General features: G+C 32.8%; 2 protein-coding genes across 2 annotated transcripts; both read left to right on the top strand.

Annotated features, from left to right (window-relative positions):
* The first annotated feature begins 1,332 nt into the window (after positions 1-1,332).
* Positions 1,333-11,893, top strand: LOC124538112 (pickpocket protein 28-like). The gene is made up of 9 exons (XM_047115114.1): positions 1,333-1,550; positions 3,169-3,411; positions 3,818-3,932; positions 4,361-4,518; positions 5,189-5,414; positions 7,192-7,459; positions 8,749-8,932; positions 9,336-9,427; positions 11,766-11,893. The coding sequence occupies exons 1-9, from the start codon at positions 1,333-1,335 to the stop codon at positions 11,891-11,893; spliced, it is 1,632 nt and encodes a 543-aa protein (XP_046971070.1).
* A 2,072-nt stretch (positions 11,894-13,965) lies between these two features.
* LOC124537833 lies at positions 13,966-21,197 on the top strand. The gene is made up of 7 exons (XM_047114760.1): positions 13,966-14,187; positions 14,798-15,005; positions 16,115-16,320; positions 18,282-18,375; positions 18,529-18,657; positions 19,247-19,470; positions 20,165-21,197. The coding sequence occupies exons 1-7, from the start codon at positions 14,009-14,011 to the stop codon at positions 20,400-20,402; spliced, it is 1,278 nt and encodes a 425-aa protein (XP_046970716.1). The 5' UTR covers positions 13,966-14,008; the 3' UTR covers positions 20,403-21,197.
* Positions 21,198-21,438: the final 241 nt, after the last annotated feature.

Raw genomic sequence — 21,438 nt, 5'->3', positions numbered from 1 at the left:
CACGTCGTAATTGTCTCTTGTGATTTGAGAAAAGTCAGACCTTGACCAAAGCGTGGCTCTTCAACTATTATATTTCATTTTACATTTATTAACAATAAGACAAGGCCTCATCAATCGTTTTACGTTCCTAATACATTAAAAAAAGACATTTCCATTTCATTACTGACCCTCAAGTGACACACTTCACATACTCACATAACTGTAGCAATCATTAGGAAAAGTTAGTGGGCCGGTGGGTCGGTGGGTGGTTTAATAGTACATTAAACAGTTTAATGTAAGGGTGTTTAAATAACCACAATAGTGTTAAGTGCATTGAAATGTATTACTTGTCAATTGCACTTTAATATAAAACTACGCTTTATATAAAACGCGAACTTTCCCGCGTCTTTGTTTCTCGAAATTTCCATAGATCTGTTGTAACCCTCATTCTTTAGTCTATGACTCTTCATCCTTCATGAGGAAGGAACAAACCAGTGCCTGATGGTAAGTGGTCACCATCACCCATAGACAATGACGCTGTAAGAAATATTAACAATTCTTCACATCGTCAATGTGCCACCAAACTTGGGAACTAAGATGTTATGTCCTTTTTGCCTGTAGTTACATTGGCTCACTAACCCTTCAAACCGAAACACAACATTACTGAGTACTGTTATTTAGCGGTAGAATGACTGATGAGTGGGTGGTACCTACCCAGATGGGCTTAAAAGTCTTGTTTTTTTTATTTCATGATGTAGGTAGGCAAACAGCCAAATTGGCAAATGGTTACGGTAAGAGGTCAGCTCTACCCAAGATTGTAAGAAATATTAACCAATAACCATTCCTTAAATTGTCAACTCGCCACCAACCATCTTAGTCAGGACCTACGTATTAGGACAGAAGTTGTTTGGTCCAATTTTATTGGAAATTTTTCTTTTAAACGCAAAATTTCTATCGATAATTATGTACATAGCTTTTTTGTTCTCGAAATAAATATTTTGATGACATTGAATTCAATCTTATATATTTAATTTATACTAATTGAAAACACATATTTATTGCTATATAGGTTTAAATTTAAGAGTATTTGTTTTGTTTTCAAGAACACATATGTATTTATATACGAGTAACATTTCTATAAAGTCCCATGAAAAGACAAGTATTTATCGTTTGAATGTGTATTTAATGGGAAGTTGCAAAACAACTTGCTATTAGCGGAAGTGCCTTTTATTTAGTTTCAAACCTCACTCAAAAGCAACAAGCGTTCTCTGCGCGTAATAATAACTTTAAAACGAATTAAAACTTAAGACGAAAATGCCGAAAGTTAATAATAAAAATAAAGTGCATTTCACAATGAAAAGAAAAGACTACATAACGAGCAGTCAATATCTAAGAGATTTCTACATAAAAGACTTCAAATACATTAGTCCTGAAGTGTTAAGAAATAAGAAAAATGACAATAAATCATCCGGTCGAACTGAAGCTTGCACATTGTTCGTGAAACTGTGGTTAAGGGAGGTATTGAAAGGGTTCAAACAATTCCTCTATGAGGGATCCCTTCACGGTGTAAAGTGAGTTACATAGTACCGAACCAAACGCCCGTAAAATGGTTTCTTGTGTCAGATATCGCTTAATTAGTTGTAAATACTTGGAATTACATCTCAGGATACTTAGAAAATTTAATTATATAAATAATATAATTAAATTGTCTAAGTTCTGGTCACGTCGACATTGTAGTATATAATTATCGTAATTAATACGCGTTCAGTCAAATACAAGTAACTTTCATAAACTTTCATCACCTGTGTGCAGTGGCATAGCTAGGTGAGGAAGGGCCCCGGTGCATAGAAAAATAATCGAGCTCTTTAACTTATATTTACCCTTTAAAATTTTAAATTATAGATACCAAATAAGAAATCTAGTTCGCAGGGCATGTTTTTCTAGCTTCAGAAGCTTAAGGTTTAGTTTAGAGGGGCCTCTGAACTCCGGGACCCTGGCCCACGATAGCTACGCCTACCCTATGTAACCTTTTTCAAAGCTATTTGCCAGTACTTTTACGCTTCGCAAGAGTGAATAAGATTCACCAAGCGTAGCTACAATACTGTAAGAATATAGTTTATTACCGTTTCTCAGTACTACAGTTATGTTTGCTGCTGTGACTGACCCTGAATTTTTCTTTGTCATCAAAACAACGACCGCTTCGTTCTGGCAAAGGCAGATCCACATTTTATTTTTAGGCACTGAAACTTAAAACTCGAACTGAAATTCCTTTATTCAATAAAGAAGCAACTCAAAACTTACTAATTAAACACTACCAACGTTTCGGAAAAGAAAATACCCTGACCAGAGAAAAACTTTGCTTTTTTGTATTTTTTTTTTTGTCCAAGTAATCCTTTCCAGTAGAGTCTGCATCTGCTGGGGAAAAAGTCATTTATTTAACATTTATTTTCTTTCTTAAATTACTATTTTCGTATATTTGATGTCTGGATATTTTTAACTATTGGTTCGATCGAATGTCTTGAAAATAATTTGTGATAATCATATCATTCTTTGTGGGTGTAGTATTTAGGGGTCTTTGTCATTTATTTGACAAAAATAAATCGGCTTAGTTTCTCTTTTTAAAATACTTATTATTTTAAACCCACAACGGAATATTACCAGTCTAATCTAATGAATGAGATGTCTTGAATTGAGATGTCTCATCTTAAGTAATCTTTTTTTTTGTCTTAACAATGTTGTTTAGTGTTCAATTATTCATCCACCTGAAGTTGCAATTATAGGATAAATATTAAAAATTAACATCTCCAAATCAATAAGTAGAGTAACAGTCTGTAAATTTCCCACTGCTGGGCTTATGGACATATTCCACCACGCTGTTCCTATGCGGGTTGTTGGAATGTTGGTGGAATGTACATAGAATTTCAATGAAATTAGACACATGCAGGTTTTCTCACGTTGTTTTCATTCACCACCGGGCACGAGATGAATTATAAACACAAATTAAGCACATATATACATTATTATAGTGGTGCATCCTCAGTTCAAAACCAGGCAAGCACCTGTTCTAACCACTGGGCCATTTTAGCTCTCATTATTTATTGTAGTATGTTAACATTAAAGAAGTTTTAATAGACTTTGAAATAATAATTTAATATGTGTCTTTATTTTAACTCTTTTTAAAAATTATAGGTACATCTTCGAACCTTCGTTTAGTTACAATGAGAGAGTTACTTGGATTATTATCGTTGTTATCAGTATCAGCATCTGTGCTATGAATATCATACAGCTGGTCTGCAAATGGACATCCACGCCCTTCGTCAACGTTATTGACTCTTTGCCGACACCAATATGGGCTGTTCCCTTTCCGAGTGTGGTTTTATGTCCTCACTTGCACATCAAGCTCTCGTTTGCAAACGTCTCCAAGTTAAATGAGTGAGTTGGCAGTTTTGACAAATTAACATTTAATTTAAACAAATGGCACTAGGCTAAACATTACGTCCAACAGCTCCAAGTATCCTTGAATACTTTTGTTGATTCTGCTGATAATGTGGTTGTGGTAGCCTACGATTTGTCAAATGCTTAGCATTAAGGTATTAAAAGGAGCCCATATATAGAAAGTTAACGATTTATTTGAATCAATTGACCCAACACCCAAAGCAAAATTGGAAATAAAAATTTAATTAAAGAATTTGATACCTTTATGGTAGTTACACGAAGATTAGTGTTTTTAAAGAGACGAAATCCCATAATTGACTGATGATGAGACAAAATATCTTACCCAATAAAGAAAAAAATATATAAATATATATGAGTACCGTAATAAAAACATTTTTTTCAGTATGGAAAGTTTTTTCGCATCTTTGGTGTGCCCTCAAATGGATGAAAGAAAATTCGAAAGAGAGGAACGCCTTAGTGTCGTGGAAAATAAAATGTTACAGGATTTCATATTAAAGGTGAGACCATTTCACAACTGGCAACAAGTAGCGAATGATACTCGTTTATCTGGTTATTATATTCAAAAATAATTTGTTAGATAGATAGACGAATTGTCTACGAGGTCTAATAGTCGTGTATACGTAATTGTATTCGGGTAGCAGAGAAACAGGTACGAGAGAAACCAGTAATAATTTGTTATTTATAATTCAAACCATCAAAGAACCATTGGATACTTATGTCCAATAAATATTTGTTAAATATAGGAACATCAAGCTATAGACCGATCAGGGAGGGCATGTAAATGAATAGCAAGTAACTGTGCTTTTGTCTCTCATGGAATAGGGAGGATTATACGGAACTGACAGCCAACTTTTACTAGAAGAGCCAATGAAGAAGGACATAAATATTTTACATGACTTTTTATAGCATATTTTTTTTATTTCAGGGGTCACCGACATGTTCGGATCTAGTAAAAGTATGTCATTGGCGTTCTGGTTACGATACGGCTTGGTTTCGTAATGACTGCTGCGAGAAACTGTTGAAGCCTATCTTTACTGAGTATGGACTCTGTTACACCTTCAACAGCCTACCGTTAAATGGAATGTAATATTATAATTTTTTAATTAATTTAGTCGTGACATATATTTGGAAATGCAAATGAACCGGTAAGCCAAATATTATGTGGACGACGTTAAGACTCATGCAATTTCCGCCATCTTGAAAAAAAAAAGGTTATAATTTCCATTTATGATAACAACTTGGTTATTAAATAAAATAACCGAAGTTATTCTTACTAGGCCCTCTTCACGTAATACCCAAAATTTGGCTTTCTCGTTTCATTTGCGTTTCATCCCCATTTTTCCGACGTAATGACTCGATAATTTTTAAAACATTATAAATTAATGTTTGACTTTAGTCCAAACTTTTATTATCTTTTGATCGAAGATATTAGGTTAAAAGTATCAATTACTGTTACGAAATCCTATAACGTCCTCTGAACAGAAATATTTCCTCGGTAAATTTAAAATTAATTGTATTTTTTTATTACATTAAATATAATTTCGTATATTTTTTATGAGTGATGTAAGTATGTAAGCTTTGGAGATTAAATTATAAAAATATTCTACCGTGCAATTCATCGTACGTTTATTATAACTAGAATAGAAAATCATTTTTTACAATGAGCCGGTGACAAATTAAATCTTTATTTAGTTCGTTACACAAGAAAGGGCCAAGATAGTAATATCATCGTCGAGTAATATTTTTTGTTTAGGACAAACGAAACAATAGCTTGGCAGAAAACCTTCAATCGAATATCTTCTTCCGATCCTCTGGAATGGGATCTCGACAGCGGTTATCCAAAGGTTTTTCCACCGAAACCTGGTACATTACCCCTCAGGGTTATGGCGTCGGGAGAAGTCAATGGATTAAGCATTGAACTATATTTAAATACAAGTGAACATCAATATGATTGTGATGGAAATAACGTTGGGTTCAATGTAAGTAATTTAACAAATTTTAGCCAGAAGGTACTTTTAAATGAATAAACAGTAATGAAACAGTTATGACACAGGCGGGAGGGCAAATGAGCCATACGTTGATAAGTGGCCACTACAAGCTATAGACATTGACGCTATATGCAATGTGAACCATTTCATACATAACCAATGAGCCACTAAAAATGGGAACTGATATATTATGTCCCTTGTACTTGTAGTTGGACTGACTCACTGACCCATCAAACCGTAATGATACTACTATATAAAGCATTGGTGCCTGGGGTTGGAATATATATGATGAATACCTGGCCAGACTGGCTAGCACAAAACTCTACAAATAATAAAAGATAAAAGATACACACATCATAATGTGTATTCTCTTATAGATGAAATTCATTAAGAAGTATTGCAATCATGTATTTAATCATTATAATAGGTTGGGGAAAAAGTTTCTTCGTATTTTATATGAAAATTCAAAAAGTTTTTTTTATAGTTTATTTACATTTGACTAAAGTATGTAGGTGCCATTTTGTTCCATAACTTTTTGCCATCTTGTTGGTAGTGACATGATCCCATTGCTGTAAAAATTTTGGGGCTTCTGATCGAAAAACTGCGACAAGTGGTTTTGGCAGTCCTCTCGTGATGTTAACCTGACACTGCCTAAGGAATTCTGCAGAGACCGAAACAGATGAAAATCTGAAGGTGCAAGGTCAGGACTATACGGCGGATGCATTAATACCTCCCAGCCAAACTCTCGTAATTTTTGTTGAGTGGCTAAAGATGTGTGAGGTCTAGCGTTGTCATGGTGAAAAACCACACCCCTTCTGTTGATCAATTCTGGCCGCTTTCTCTCAATTTCTTGCTTCAATCTCATCAATTGTTCGCAATACAGTTCTGAATTGATGGTCCTGCCGGGCGGTAACAGCTCATAATTAATGATGCCCTTCCAATCCCACCATACACACAGCATTACCTTGTTGCGAGTTAATCCGGGTTTTGCCACAGTCTGTGAAGCTTGACCGGCCTTTGACCACGATCTTTTTCGCACGTTCTTGTCGTAAGTGATCCACTTTTCATCATCAGTTATCAGCTTCTTCAAAAATGGTTCGGTTTCATTACGTCGTAATAAAGAATCACAAATGAGTACACGGTTCATTAGGTTTCTTTCAGTGAGTTCATGAGGCACCCATATATCGAGCTTTTTTGTGTACCCAGCTTTATTCAAATGAGTCAAAACCGTTTTGTGGTCAATTGCCAGTTCTTCAGCTACATCGTAACTACTAATATGCCGATCTTGCTCCACTTTTTCAAAAATGGCATCAATTTTGTCCGTAACAGGGCGACCAGAGCGAGATGCATCTTTGATATCAAAATTTCCGGCTTGAAAACGCTTAAACCAAACTTGCGCTACTCTCACAGATACTGCATTAGGTCCATAAACATCACAAATTTTTTTTGCGGCTTGAGTTGCATTTTTACCTTTTTATAGTAAAATTTTAAAATGTATCGAATTTCTTCTTTAGATTCACTCATTTTAACAACAACAAAAACAAATGAAAATCACACAAATTTCTAATTTGAATTTGGAAGTGCCTTCTTTAAAATTAAAACTTTTTAATGATACCAAAACCAGCCAGATACAAATGGTATAGCCAAAGAGATTTTATTACAAGTTCATACATACTATATGCGAAAAGACTTTTTCCCCAACCTGATATAATGGTGCCTCCGTAAAGGATCAATATAAAATAAAGTAAGATAATAAAGAAATTTACAGGTTTTGATCAGCTCACCAACAGACCACGTTTACACCAGTACCATATTACGTCTACCCATGGACAGGATGACGACTATAGAAGTTTCACCGATAACATACAAGACAGACACGTCCTTAAGAGCGCTGTCTCCAGATCAGAGGCAATGCTTTTTCCAGAACGAAAGAAAACTTCAATATTACGAATTCTATACGGACACCAATTGTAAATTAGATCTGAGAATTCGTGAAACTATGAAACACTGCAGATGCGTTCTGTATAATTGGCCAAGTATACAAACGATTTATTTAATTATTATTTATAGGTAGACAAGACTGGCAAATTGCCATATTCAAAGAAATTTAGCAGTCAGAATATCCTGTATTCAAAATATTTTTGGGAACTAAGAAGTTATGTTCCATATGCTGCTGTGATACATTTATAATACCTTTAACTGACATCTGATCGATTTTCACTTTTATTTGCATATTAATAAGAAATAGATTCTCTGTCGATATTATACGCGGGTTTTTGATATCTAGATTAGTTTTGGAAAATTAATGGTCATCATGAACATCATGAATAAATTACATAGATTAACATTTTATCGCGTTTTTTTGCTCATAGCTTATAATGGAAATCTCATAGCAGAATGTACATATGAAAATATACTTACACTTAAAACAAGATCACATCAATACTAAGTGATTTTTAACGTTTGAATAAATTACGAGTGGGTGATACCTACCCACATCATCCTTATCACCAAGTCAGTTATCTATTAGACACCCAAGTTAAAAAAAAACGACTTATTGATTAGAATTAATATGGCGGACATATAGAGTATTCCAATCGAAGTAGGAATAAAGATAAACAAACTTCGATATACGTATTTCATACGATTTGCTTGTAACTCAGTTTTAATTAAAGGTTTATCTTTAATTATAATACAATACTATTACAATTAACTACTTATATCCACTTTAATTTCACTTTCAAAATTCCGATCAGTTTTTCGAGTTCAAAACGTCATTTTTTTGCAAATCCATAGTGACTATGACTGTGATCACTGACACAAAAATTGCCCAACGATATTGATACATAAGATTATCTTGTTTTAGGAAAATACGTATGGAGTCCTATATGTTCAACTAAATTGGATTTCCAATGCGTTGCAGAAGTTAAGGGTAAGGGATGCTATCGCTACTGTTTTTCTATTTGTTTATTCTACACCCCATCGGTGGTATCGGGACCAGTAGTAGGTGGTAGCTAAATCTAAAACTACCATCTCCAACTATGAAATGATGATTAAAAAGTGCTTGTCAGAACTTACATGGATATATATAACAAACGGATATATGTTCCTCGACGTTGTTTAATCCAACACCATGAAAACACATTTTCATGAAGGTTTTAGTTCTTCTAACTTGCCACTAGATAACACAGTTACTCATTAAGTTCTATACAATTCAACCTATAGATGGCTATAGGTACAAAATCTGGCAGAATTACTGTCTGCATATATGGATATATAGACAGTAGCTGGGTTTTGTCTTTTAAAGGAAAGTTTTTGATTGCAGTTAAAGTGGGGGAACAGCTCATTTATGCGTATTACGCAGACAGTGAAGAACAAAGGCAACCACACGAGGGTGCAACTTCTTGCTACCCAGCCTGTAATGATATCCTGTACTCCACGCAGGTCTACTATTCCGACCTCATTAGAGATCATAATAGTGGCAAAGCCAACGTAGGCAAATCGAATAAGTAAGTTTTGGAATGCTTTATTCGACTTAAAAAAGGAAGATGCTCTCAATTCCTCGATGTCTTTATATTTGCATATTTGTCTCGATTGCCTCTTAGGTCTGGTGGCTATAAGGTCACAAATCCAGAGGTCCAGAGCTATATCTTAGCTAACCTCAATACTCTATGTCAAAAAAGGGTATTGAATTTTACATTGTTAAATTCTTGGTAAGAGATCGAGTATGCCAATTTGAAGTGGGTAAAATCTCGGAAAGCGTGTAAAGTCTTAACTATTTCCGCTCGCGTTGGATTGGCCGCCTTGTTGTATTACAAGATTGAATAAAGATAGAACCCGTGTTGATGCAAAAACTTTTGCAATAATAATATTAAAAAATCGATGAATATATTTCAATATTATAATTTTCAGAGGAGAAAAGACACACATAAATATACACTTCTACGATGACATGTTCCTGGGTCAACATCGTCACGCCCAGTACGACGACTATTACTTCGCAGGTCTGTAGTCTGAATATTATGTAAACACCGGTAACAGTTTTCTATATTATTACTGATGGTTCGACTGGAAGCAATAATAGAAATTGCCTGCAAACCTACGGCAAAAATTTTAAGGTGTTTTATAACATTTGGGAATGGTGTTTCAGTCATCCACCAGATCCTCATATTAATTGATACCCTAAGGCCCCAGAATAATCAAAGACAGCCATGCCCACTATTAGCAGCTATTATAACCTTTTGTGTTCACCTAGTATTTGTGGATTTCTTGCAAACTGACGATACTTATATACGATGTTCGATAGTTTGTTGAAAACCAAAAATGACCGCTCTGAATTGATAAATATCAATTACATTTGTAGCTCGCTATGAGCTTTCGAAATGGTATCCTTAAACGTCAAAAAATATGGTAAAGAGACAATCAATCATCGAAAAAACTCTTCGCAAAGTACGACTGAGATAGTCAGAAAGTGATATGTGACTTTTACTGTACTAAAAATTCAAAACATTTAAGGACACACGACACAGTTATCAAAATAAGTCAACATTTAATTCTTTGGATAACAACTGAGTCATACAGAATAACACTGTACGACAAAATAAGTCACTTTGAAGAAAATTTAATACTTACTTTTACAAAAATAGAATTGAAAAAACCTAACAAAATTAAGTTAAAATGCCAAAACATTATTATCCACGTAGATAAAATTAACCAGGAACAAATGTATTGCTACTGATAAATGGCTCAAATATATTCAATTCATAAAAGCGGAATTGCCCGCTATGTGTTCAGAATTCATCCCTACAGGGCATTTTGTAAAATGCGACCGTTTGTTATTTTAACTATGCCGTGGGAAAGGGACTTCCCTTTAGTCGTAGAGTCTTAGATAAAATAAATGTAGTGACTTCCTTTTTTTAATCAAATGTTCAATTCACAGAACACTTTATCATAATTTTAAGCACGTCTTTATTATTTTTATAATAAGGCAAAAGCCTTTCCCGGGTTCCTTTCTAGATAAGGTGTCATCACACTAATTATGAAAGACGTCAATAATTTAGTGTGATAGATTTGGCTGATCGACAGATACTTTTGGATAAAATATCGATTGACGAATCTATGTCGGTATTTTTCAAAATGTCTCGATCGACTGTATCTTGTTTGATCAAATCGTCTGATAGCACCCTTAAATTTATTGTAGGTACACACAAATTCTGAATTTTATACACTGATATATTTACCTTTTTTTACCTATAGCATATGTCCTTAACTCAAGAAGTCCGCTACCTAATTTTATTACGACCGTTTTTAATGTCGGAGCTGAGATGGCCCAGTGGTTAGAACGCGTGCATCTTAACCGATGATTGCTGGTTCAAATCCAGGCAAGCACCACTATATCCATATATATGTATGTGTGCTTAATTTGTGATTATAATTCATCTCGTGATCGACGGTGAAGGATAACATCGTGAGGAAACCGGCATGTGACTAATTTCATCGAAATTCTGCCATATGTGCATTCAACCAACCCGCATTGGAACAGCGTGGTGGAATATGTTCCAAACCCTCTCCTTAATCGAAGAGGCTTTATCCCAGCAGTGGGAAATTTACATGCTGTTAGTTTGCTTTTTTACTTTACAATTTTAAAGGTTAAACTCGAGAATAATTAATAATTGAAATATTATTACTATAGCCTATTCCAATGGAAATAGGAAAAAAGTTAAACAAACGTTAGATTTATTTACTTCATGCTATTTGTTAATAAATCAGTTGTATTGTGCACTACTAAGAGCGTGTGATTAATATATATTTATTTATAAAGTAACACTACTGCATTTAACCACTTATTTTCACTTTAATTTTACTTCCAAAAATTCCGATAACATTTTCGTCGTTGTTCAAAACGTAATATTTTCTCAAAGCTTTCGGCCAGTGATATCGCGTCAATTTGCGGTCAAATTTGGTTTGTTTGGCTTTTTTACTCTTATGTAAACCATACAGAACATATATTTATACAATACTACTGCCTTTATATAAAAATGTGCGTATATACGACCTCCGTGGTCGAGTGGTGTGTACAACAGTTTTCATGTGTTCGTTTCCCGGCCGAGTCCATGTAGGTTAGCATTAGTTTTTTATGTTGTCTTGGGTCTGGGTGTTTGTGGTGCCGTTGTTATTTCTGATGTGATGATCACTAATGGTTTAGCTACATACAGTGAGATCAGAGAATAATGTATGTGACATACATTATTCTTTAATATATCTATATCTGTATATTTCTACACCTAAAGGCGTATGAAATATTTTGCAAGTGACCTAATTGAATTCGGGTTTTTTTTTCAGGGGCCATTGGCGGTCTCCTCAGCCTGTTCCTGGGATTCAGCATCATATCGGTCGCCGAACTGGTTTACTTCGTCATGTTAAAACCTATACATATTGCTTTCAAAGATACTTATTATAAAAAACGATAATATATGTTCTTTTAATATTAAAAATACTTCTAGATTTCTTAATAAAGCCTTTTTATTTAAAATAATATAATAAAATAGAAAAGATAGAATAAACGCCTGAATGTCTCTCATGTATTTAACAATATATAACACCACGCTTCGACCTACGAGGTCGGAGAATTAACTTTTAAAGCGGGGGAAACCATTCTGGAAAGCTAGTATAATATAAAACGTCTCGAATTATATTGCTGGCTGAATTATTATTATCACACAGCTGACAGCATAAACCAGACATCATGAAACACGCACGACAACACAATGCACGATTTTAAATTCGATCACTCATAACGAAAATATTTATAGAAAACAGCTGTGAATTTTAAATCAGTAATATAACAAAATCAAAATCAAAATAAATTTTATTCAAGTGGGCTTTTACAAGCACTTTTGAATCGTCATTTAACAATTAAGTGAAGCTACCACCGTTTAAGAAAGTAGATTTTACCGAGAAGAACCGGCAAGTAACTCAGTAGTTACTCTTTTTCAACATTTAAAATATACAATCATATTAGTTAAATACAACATAATGTACCCTGACTGGAAGTCAACAGATATTAATTCCAAGCTTTTTTACCATTTACAAAATCTTGTATCGAATAGTATGCATTTTTTACCGATGTATTTTTTATAAACGATTTGAATTTACGCACAGCTGACAGCTTAAACTAGACATCTATTTGGATGGGACATCAATCGAAGATTTTGCACAATTTTAAATTCGATCTCTCATAACGAAAACATTAATAGAAAACAGCTGTGAATTTTTAATCAGTAATATAACAGTATGCATGACAGAGGCCATATTTTAAATCGATAAAATTTCGTAAACCGTCATCGAATATTATAACGAATGAACTATTGAATGGTTTAAGAAACGGAATTCAAAATTCATATTTAAAACTATTGCTCGTCACAACTCGCTTCATATAAGTACTAGCGACCCGCCTCGGCTTCGCACGGGTACAATACTGATACTAAATATACTACAGAATTTGTTTGTTTACGACGTCACATTGCAAACTTCTCAAATTATCTGTGTTTCTTTACTATATTGTTCATGTATTGTATACAAAAACCTTCCCCTCGAATCACACTATTAAAAAACCGCATCAAAATCCGGTGCGTAGTTTTAAAGATTGAAGCGTACAAAGGGACATAGGGACAGAAAAAGCGACTTTGTTTCATACTATGTAAAGTTAATTCATAACAGTTGAAATACCTAAAAATCCTTTCTTGGTGATGCTTTCTTTTTATAATAAACTTATGTATCAAATTTCAAATTATTAACTTTCTACATTTTTGATTACACAAACATTTCGTGTAATTGTATTAGTCCAACTATAAAAACAAAATTTTATTTTGTCTCAAAAGGATAGAACACTCTTTTTTTGTTTATAACAGATTATTCTGTACTTCTGCAGCCTATCTAAAAGAACAGGAACCGGCTGATGCAGTTTGTAAGGAATTTATTGTTTACTGTAGGGGTTCATTAAATTGAAACAACATCTACAGCTTTCTTATGAATGTCATGATTTTTTAAATATACTTATATAATTTAAATTGAAATAATAATATTTAGTACGGCTTTAATTTTTAAATACGTTTTATTTGAAATAACATTTATTAGTATAATTATTGATTCGGTTATCGGTACTGTATTGTGGGACTCCCGTCACATCCTCTCGTGGCGCGGTGCGGCGACTGGTACTGCCTGGCACGAGAAAAACAAAAGGCGGTGGATTTTGAACGGACAGGGCAGAAGAAAACTAGATTCGTGGTTGGGTGGTCAAAGGATATAATTATATACAATAAGCGGATAAATAATATATGTATCGATTGGTAAATTAATTGAGTGACATAAATTAATGTTGTGTTAGTAATTTTAGTACATGATATAAAGTGATTTTTATAATAACATTTTAGTAAAATAGTTTTGTTAATATAAATAAACCTGCTTAATCATTTTGACTTTTACTATTTAGTTGTATTCAGTTGACGTCAGTGACGTTACAAAATCTTACCTTGAAAATAGTTTCTTATTTAATTTTACAAAAGTATATTTAAGTAAATAATACAATGTTCAGTGAAGATGCTTGTCTTGGAAGTTCGTTTAGGATAGATAAATTAAGGAGTCACAATGACGCTCTCAATGCAAGAGTCGTCGACGAGATAAACGAGTCACAAGAGTTATTGATGCTTTCGAGTTTCGCGAGAGAGTCCAACGAGTATCAGTTCAAAAAGTCTCTTCAAGATAGGTATAACACAATAGCCCATAACGTACCAACTTTTGGAATATCCTCTAATCTTAAGACACAGTGCAAAATTATGAGTGTAGCATTATTTTATTTGATACAATATGTATGTTACCTCGCGCTGTTGCTCTTCATCGCCGAGAACGATATGAATTATAAATCTAAAATAGTCCAGAACAAATTACAGTTGCTAGAACGGATTTCATATCAAAATTTTGCGGTTAAAATAAATAATTCCAATCGATTATTAGACATAGCCGACAAAATTTATATCTACGTCCTGTTGCATAAACTTTTTGATATAATTATTCTCCATTTGCCATCGAAAAACGTTTAATCGCTTATACCATTTAAAGGTTTTATTATGTTTGAGATCTTATATAAAAAACGCAAAGTACAATCAGAGTAAGAAAACCTTCGTCAGTTTTCAAAGTCATTCCTTTATCAAGTCTTAAACTCTTCGTACCTTTCTCATTCTCAATCGATAAAGCAGATTATCGCTCATACTGAGCTCACGAAAATAGATCTTAAGGTGACGAACCTTTTCTTACCCCGACTGTACATACGCCTGAACATAAAGTAAATAAGGTTATCATAAACTTTACTCCATTAGAATATCTGATGTAGCTTCGTGGCGATGGGTCTTAGAAGATTTGTTCAAGCGTTTAGAGGAAGCGATTGGATCTTTAAGATACGAGCACAACGCATTGCATACAGTAGTACAGAGGATTCGGGATGAACTAAATTATCATTCTAGAGGAGCGTCACGGCCAGGAGCTATGTGTCCTCTAACAGATGAAGTAGAAAAAGCAATAGTACAGGTAAAGACACTGTCGAATTATTAACGAGTTCAAATTAACGAGATGATACTTTAAAATAAGGTGTAGATTTTTAGTTAGGTAGGGTTAGGTTTGTTGTCACTAATTATTACTTGTCTTATTAAACTACTAATTACACTGTATACCGAAGTGTACCACGGATACGTCAGGCTATCTCCTTGTACCTCCCGATACCTTACCTGATTACCTTCTTGTTCTGACATAGCCATCTGGCGTACTGTCAAATATTACAGAAATATCAAATAACTAATCAAAGACTACTAAAAACACTAGATTTAAACACAAGCAATTTGACTACTTTTTGTTAGTTATTGTATTCCCATGATTATTATCATTATGTATACCTGTTAATTTATATTAAAAAACTGTAGCACAAAGTATGAATGTTCTGCATATTTAATATACCTAATAATTAACAAGTTTCACCCGTACGGTTTTACCTGCCGATAACATATTTTTCGTATCACGTTATAGGCATTTAGTATCTGAGTGTTTAATTTGATATCGCTTGTCAAGATGAAAACATGAACTGTCTTAATTCATATAATCATTTACCGTATGTGCTGCATTCGTTATCAACAATGATAATTAATTTCAAGCAAGCAAACGACATCACAATAAATTAAATTACGATTATATAATACTATTTAATATAAGGCTGATAAATTTATCGAAAAAAATAAAACAAATAGACGATGAATAAGTTCAAATTTCGAATTAAAACAACATTTGTAAAATTAGTTCAATAACCTACATAAACGACAAGCTCGGCTGCGCGAGCGCTCGTCAATCCCGCTCACTGGCTCCAGTCACCTCACCCTATAAGTTTAGCCTGCATTACTTTAGTTTAACAGTTTTGAATGAATAGTTCGGAACGGCAACGCTTGACCTATTTTAGACGTAAGTTATTGACCCGCTAGTGTTTATGTAACATAATCTCCGATATAATCTTGTAAATTAATTAAATGAAAAATATTCTAAGTTAATGAAGACATTTCATTTCTTTTTGTCTTTGGACTTACACGCTATATATTATGAGGGGTACCAATTAATACGTTGACGTCACATTGTAACGCACTTTTTTCTTATAGGAGTTTGAATACCTCCGTAGACAAGAGAACAACTTTCAAAAACTTATTATAGAATTAGATAAACAAACGTCAGCAATAGAAAAAACTAAGAAGAAAATAGAAGATGATATTCTCAATAAATCACAATCTTTATCTGTAGACGAAACGTGTGCGAACAAAGATTACAGGAATGAAGTGCTTCAAAACAAGAAGAAAAAACGAAAGAAGTAATTTATTATATCAACATATTTATTTTTATCAAACACCCATAAATGTAGAGCTTTGTGCGTGTAGACTGTCTAATTGATTACTACCCGTTCAGTACTTATTAACACGTTCACTGCCACCTAAATTTTTCCTATGCTCATAGCGATGCCGCCATACATAATGCCGCGAACACGCTAAGCGTGTCCCCGGCATCGCTAGATAAATTGTATGGACAAGCGTAGCGTGTCCACTGGCACAGGAACAAAAAAATGATTATTTTTTTGTTAAAACGGTCTTTGTTAGTTAATATTTCTTGTGTTATGCAATAATTAAGGTGTTTAGAATAATGTTGTCAGTGTTTTATCCGGGAATTATGACAAAAAACCGCTTTTATGGTAAGTAAACATCATAATGTAATCAGTGGTTGTAAAACTTTTTAATAAATTCCCACATATCATATTTATATTGGTGTCGAATTTGATATATACTTTTTATCGCGTTATGATTTAGTTCGTATTTCAATAAAAAAATTGTTCATGATATATACTGTTACCTGTTATCTACTGTTGTATCCCTGCAAAGGACGCGGGTCAGTTTGAAAGTAGCAAGGTATAATCAAATAAAATAAAATAGAACTTTCAATACAAATTAAAACAGAGTTTAAATTTCGCTTCATAAAGTGTCCATAAAAATCCACCTTCTTTTTTTGTTTTCTCAAATACATACTTATTAATTTCTAAAATCAATTTTTATCTCACTTGTTTCGTTCACTTTCTTATTAGTTGCTAGAAATGTTCAAAGGTCATAGGATATCGATTCGGTGCACATGTCTTGATATAATAATAAAGAACAATTAAATAAGTAATAATTAATAAACAAATAATTAAAAAATAATCAAGCTTCTTGTAAGCTAAACTCGTTTTATTGTTTCATTACTTCAATTCTTGTAACACGAATTTGAAGTTGACATGAGTTTACATTTTTAAGGTAAATCAGCCTTATTAAGTGTTTAATTTTATATATTTGGTGTATGTATGTGGTAGTTAATGATTAATCGAACTAACATATAGGTACTTGTAATACATAATCAGTATCAACATAACACAAAGTAAGACAATTTAGTATAAACTTTGTCATTAAATAGGAATGGCAGAATTACGGCTTATATAGTTTTCAACCGACTTCCAAAAGGAGGAGGTTATCAATTCGATTCAATAACTATAACTACATTATATAATCGTAAATCGACTTTTAAGTAGTCTAATATTTTTCATTTCATTTAACTTAGGAAGACTCTAAAAAATATGTTGAATACGCAATTATTTTTATTACTTTTTCGTGCATATTAATTTGTTTTAAAATAGTGTTTTGTTTGAAGTCGGTTTTTCTTTTTGTTAAAATTTTTATTTATACTACAAAGGTGTATAAATTTTTATAACAATAGATATTTGTAAAAAAAAAAATGTAACAAAGTTCCGCAAATTTGAGAAAACAATAACAAAATTAGTTCAATTTTCAACAAATTGGTAATAAGCCATAAATAAAATGTGGTTTGTTGAAAAAACAGTTTGACAATCTATGATTATCTTTAATAAGTGAACAAGCCTAGCCTAGCTTAACTATTTTTAGCGACTTAAAGTAGGTACCAAGTGAACCATTATAATTATTGGACATCGACATCAACATCTTTGTTCCCGTCATTGATGGAACAATTCCGGTGTAAGTATTAATGCCATAGAGTTTTGGAACTAAATTATTATCTACATTAGCAGGCTCTTTAGACTCACTGTCTACTTTCAGTGTCTCACCAGACCCAGTTTATGGGGCTCGAGTTAATAGTGATTCATATCTGGGCAGGTGCCTTATAGGGCACATTTATGTTCCAATTTTGAAGTTCTGGTTTTAATCACTGACTCACACAAGAGTATCTTGTTAAATTTAGCTTCAGATCTCTTTAAGAACCTGATATATGTTTTCACAGAGGTTTTCCTGTAGCACGCTGGTTAAAACGCTGTGATGCTTTGAAAAGAGCCGGTCTTAAGGCCCTTTGTAACGCTGTCATAACGCGACAACAGGTTAATTGGCTAATATGTTTTTATTATAGCAATACAATGCCATCTCTTGAACAACATACTAAAGATATATTAATAATAACAGTGTACTACGGATTTATTAGTATCATGACAAGAAAACGATGTCAGTTATACTTTAATCTTGCGATTATTTAGGTTCGACAAGCTAGAGTACAATTATCGATAGCAGCACAAGCATACGCTTCAAAAGTAGATGCTCTTCTGAGAAGAAGATTGTGTTCAAATAAAATCAAGCTGCAAGATCTCGTATGGCAAAGAGAAGAGGTAACTGCCTCAGAATGTATGATTAAAAAAATTGTCCGTTATAAAATTCCAAAACAATAACAACTACCTGGCTCTTTTTTATATTTAACGTAATTGAATTTTTTTATGTAAAACAGACTGCGTTATGTATAATATTTATTTCTATTTGTAATTTTTTTTTTTTTAATTTTCTCTATAACCGAATGACAACTCAAAACATAATTATATAGTTGAACACTAAATTTTGCACGGTTTTCTATTTTCGAAAGTAATATTTATACTCTGATAGCACAAAATACACGCAAACTTCATTAGATAGTTCATATTCTAGCGAATGCTGAATGCTTATAATTATTGCACTTTTACGCATTAAAAATATCCTTTATATTTTTAAACAAAATTATTGGGGCTAAGCTAAGGCGAAGCAAAACTAAAAGTTGCACCCGAGATGTTACTCATGTTTTAACCTAAAAGAGTGAAATTTTATCTTTAATTCCATTAGAAAAAGAAGTTTTTCAAATGATGATTGGCTTGGCATTGCGTTGATAGCCTATTTAACGAAACATAGCATGTACCTATACATTTTATTGTAAATTAATAAATATTTTAGGCAATACGTGATTATACAATGCTAGAGGAAGAATTAGTATCAGCAGAAAAAACTCTTATACAGACCATGGATCAAGAACACATTGTCGAAGGCCGATTGAGCGAACGAACGAGAAGACCAAATCATGAACTTACAAAAGACGATGTCAATAGAAAGTTGAGAGACGAACAAACTCAACTAAAACAAAATGGAAAAATATTGAGAAATAATCTTGAGAGAATTATGTAATATATATTATTTAATGTATTTTTTAAACGCCAGCGTATTTCAGAAAACTTTGCTGGTATGGTATAGTAGACGTTTGATTCTGAATAAGAAAAGATAATAATAGATTTGGAGATCATGAAGGAAATGTCAAAAATACTTTTTGGTATTAAATAAATCTGCTTCTTTACTGTATTTTCTGGTTTTGGGTCAAATATTTAAAAATCGAAATATAAATCTAGATTCTATATTTAATATTACGTATGTGAAAGTAACGTCTGTCTGTCGGTCTGTTACTCTTTCACAACCAATCCACTGCACCGAATTTGATGAAATTTGGTATGAAGAAAACTTGAACTCTAATTTTCGAGTAGATTTTATCAATAGGTAAAAAAAATAACTCAGCTCTAAAGTATTGAGCCTCGTTTGATAACAAATGATAAAAAAAGAAAACCTAATTATTTCATACTAGTAGTCGTTCGTTGCTATGAACGTAGACTATGAAGTAGACTATGTCCTTTTATAACAATCTGCGTAAAACAATCTTTTGCCACCAAATTCAATACATAGTATGAGGATTACGTTCCAACGACCATAAATAATGATCATAAACGACCATCACTTATAAATAACTAAGTTAACCATTCACTCGCCAAAATCTGTCACTATCACGAGTCCAATGTCCATAACAGAATTACTGCTTACTGCTTTCAGAAATTTACAAAATGAGTTATGCAAGGCGATAGCCCATATAGATGGCTGTGCAGAGGATCTAGTACAAGTAATCGATTTAGACGAAGAACGTGTTAAGGGCCGTCAAGGAGAGCAAAGCAATTCTTCAGAAAATCCATCTTTACCTACCAATACAACTTTAAGAGATCATTCTCAAGTACAAGACAATCGGCTAAGTGTCATTCAAGAAGAAGACGAAGAATATCCATTGAACTATTGATTTAAGTTAAAGTTTATAAATATTTGCAGGGTTGCCAATGTATATTCACCTCATTTTCCAAAAATCGTAGCGAAATTCCCCAAATTAGGGAAAACAAATGTCCCAATTCTCCACAAATTCCCCGCACAGAAATAAAGGAAAAAAATCATGTTATCGTATGTTTGTTTTTCATTTCCTAACAAAAAATGATTATCATGATTATAGTGACGACCTTTTTTTTACATACCTTTTTTTTACATTTTTAAATACACCAATCCTAGATCGACTTGCGATTCCCTGTAATTTGGGGAATTCCCCACACATTGGAAACGCTGAATATTTGGCACTTGTTTTATAAAGAGTTTTTTTTTTGGTTACCCAATAACTGCATTCTGTATAAAACAAAATACTAAAATTGTTTTTTATGTGATTTATTAAAGTTAATTAGTTTCATTACGGTTAATTTTTTATTTAAATATATTATCCTTAATATTTGTGTTTAAAATAAAAGCTGTAGTAAATTTTATTTATTTTCCAAAACAACTTAAAAAACAATGTTTGTGACTATGTTCAATCGTCTCAATCGTAAGAGCCTCTGAAAAGTGTAATAACATATTTCAAACACACATTTTACTATAATTATTGGTGGCGACAATATATTTAATTTAATTCCTGTTTACATAAGACACTTTAAGTTACATTCAATTTGACAATCTTAAATGTTTAAAAAAGTAATTATTTGATTTCGTTTATTATTTATCAAGTAAATATTTACGTTAAATTAAATAATTAATGCCTTTGTTTGGAGAAATTGTTAAATAGTGTCAATGCCAATTTCATTCAAATGGCGGCAATTCAATGCTAATTGAATAATGACAAAATGAAAGAAAAAATTGTTATAAAATTGAGATTAACCAAATCAGAGCCCCTAGCCAATACATTTTTAGTTCCTTTTCTAACTCATTATATATTTATTTTCAAACAATGCAATTTTATTTACAATGATGATCTTTAAAGTGATGCAGGTATACCATCATACTAATCAAAGCTTTATAAG

This window comes from Vanessa cardui, chromosome 19 (genome assembly GCF_905220365.1).
Source record: "Vanessa cardui chromosome 19, ilVanCard2.1, whole genome shotgun sequence".
In the NCBI taxonomy this organism is placed as follows: Eukaryota; Metazoa; Arthropoda; class Insecta; order Lepidoptera; family Nymphalidae; genus Vanessa; species Vanessa cardui.
The sequence above is the reverse complement of the archived record's forward strand: the minus strand, read 5'-3'. Positions and strand labels throughout refer to the sequence as shown.

What these genes read in the sequence shown, in the direction of transcription:
- LOC124538112 (XM_047115114.1), top strand. Translation starts at nt 1,333, where the DNA reads ATGAAAAGAAAAGACTACATAACGAGCAGTCAATATCTAAGAGATTTC. An exon ending in TACAGGATTTCATATTAAAG is followed by an intron (nt 3,933 to 4,360) that starts GTGAGACCATTT and finishes TTTTTATTTCAG; the next exon opens with GGGTCACCGACATGTTCGGA. An exon ending in GAAATAACGTTGGGTTCAAT is followed by an intron (nt 5,415 to 7,191) that starts GTAAGTAATTTA and finishes AGAAATTTACAG; the next exon opens with GTTTTGATCAGCTCACCAAC.
- LOC124537833 (XM_047114760.1), top strand. Translation starts at nt 14,009, where the DNA reads ATGTTCAGTGAAGATGCTTGTCTTGGAAGTTCGTTTAGGATAGATAAA. An exon ending in AAAAAGTCTCTTCAAGATAG is followed by an intron (nt 14,188 to 14,797) that starts GTATAACACAAT and finishes TTACTCCATTAG; the next exon opens with AATATCTGATGTAGCTTCGT. An exon ending in AAGAAGAAAAAACGAAAGAA is followed by an intron (nt 16,321 to 18,281) that starts GTAATTTATTAT and finishes ATGTTTTCACAG; the next exon opens with AGGTTTTCCTGTAGCACGCT.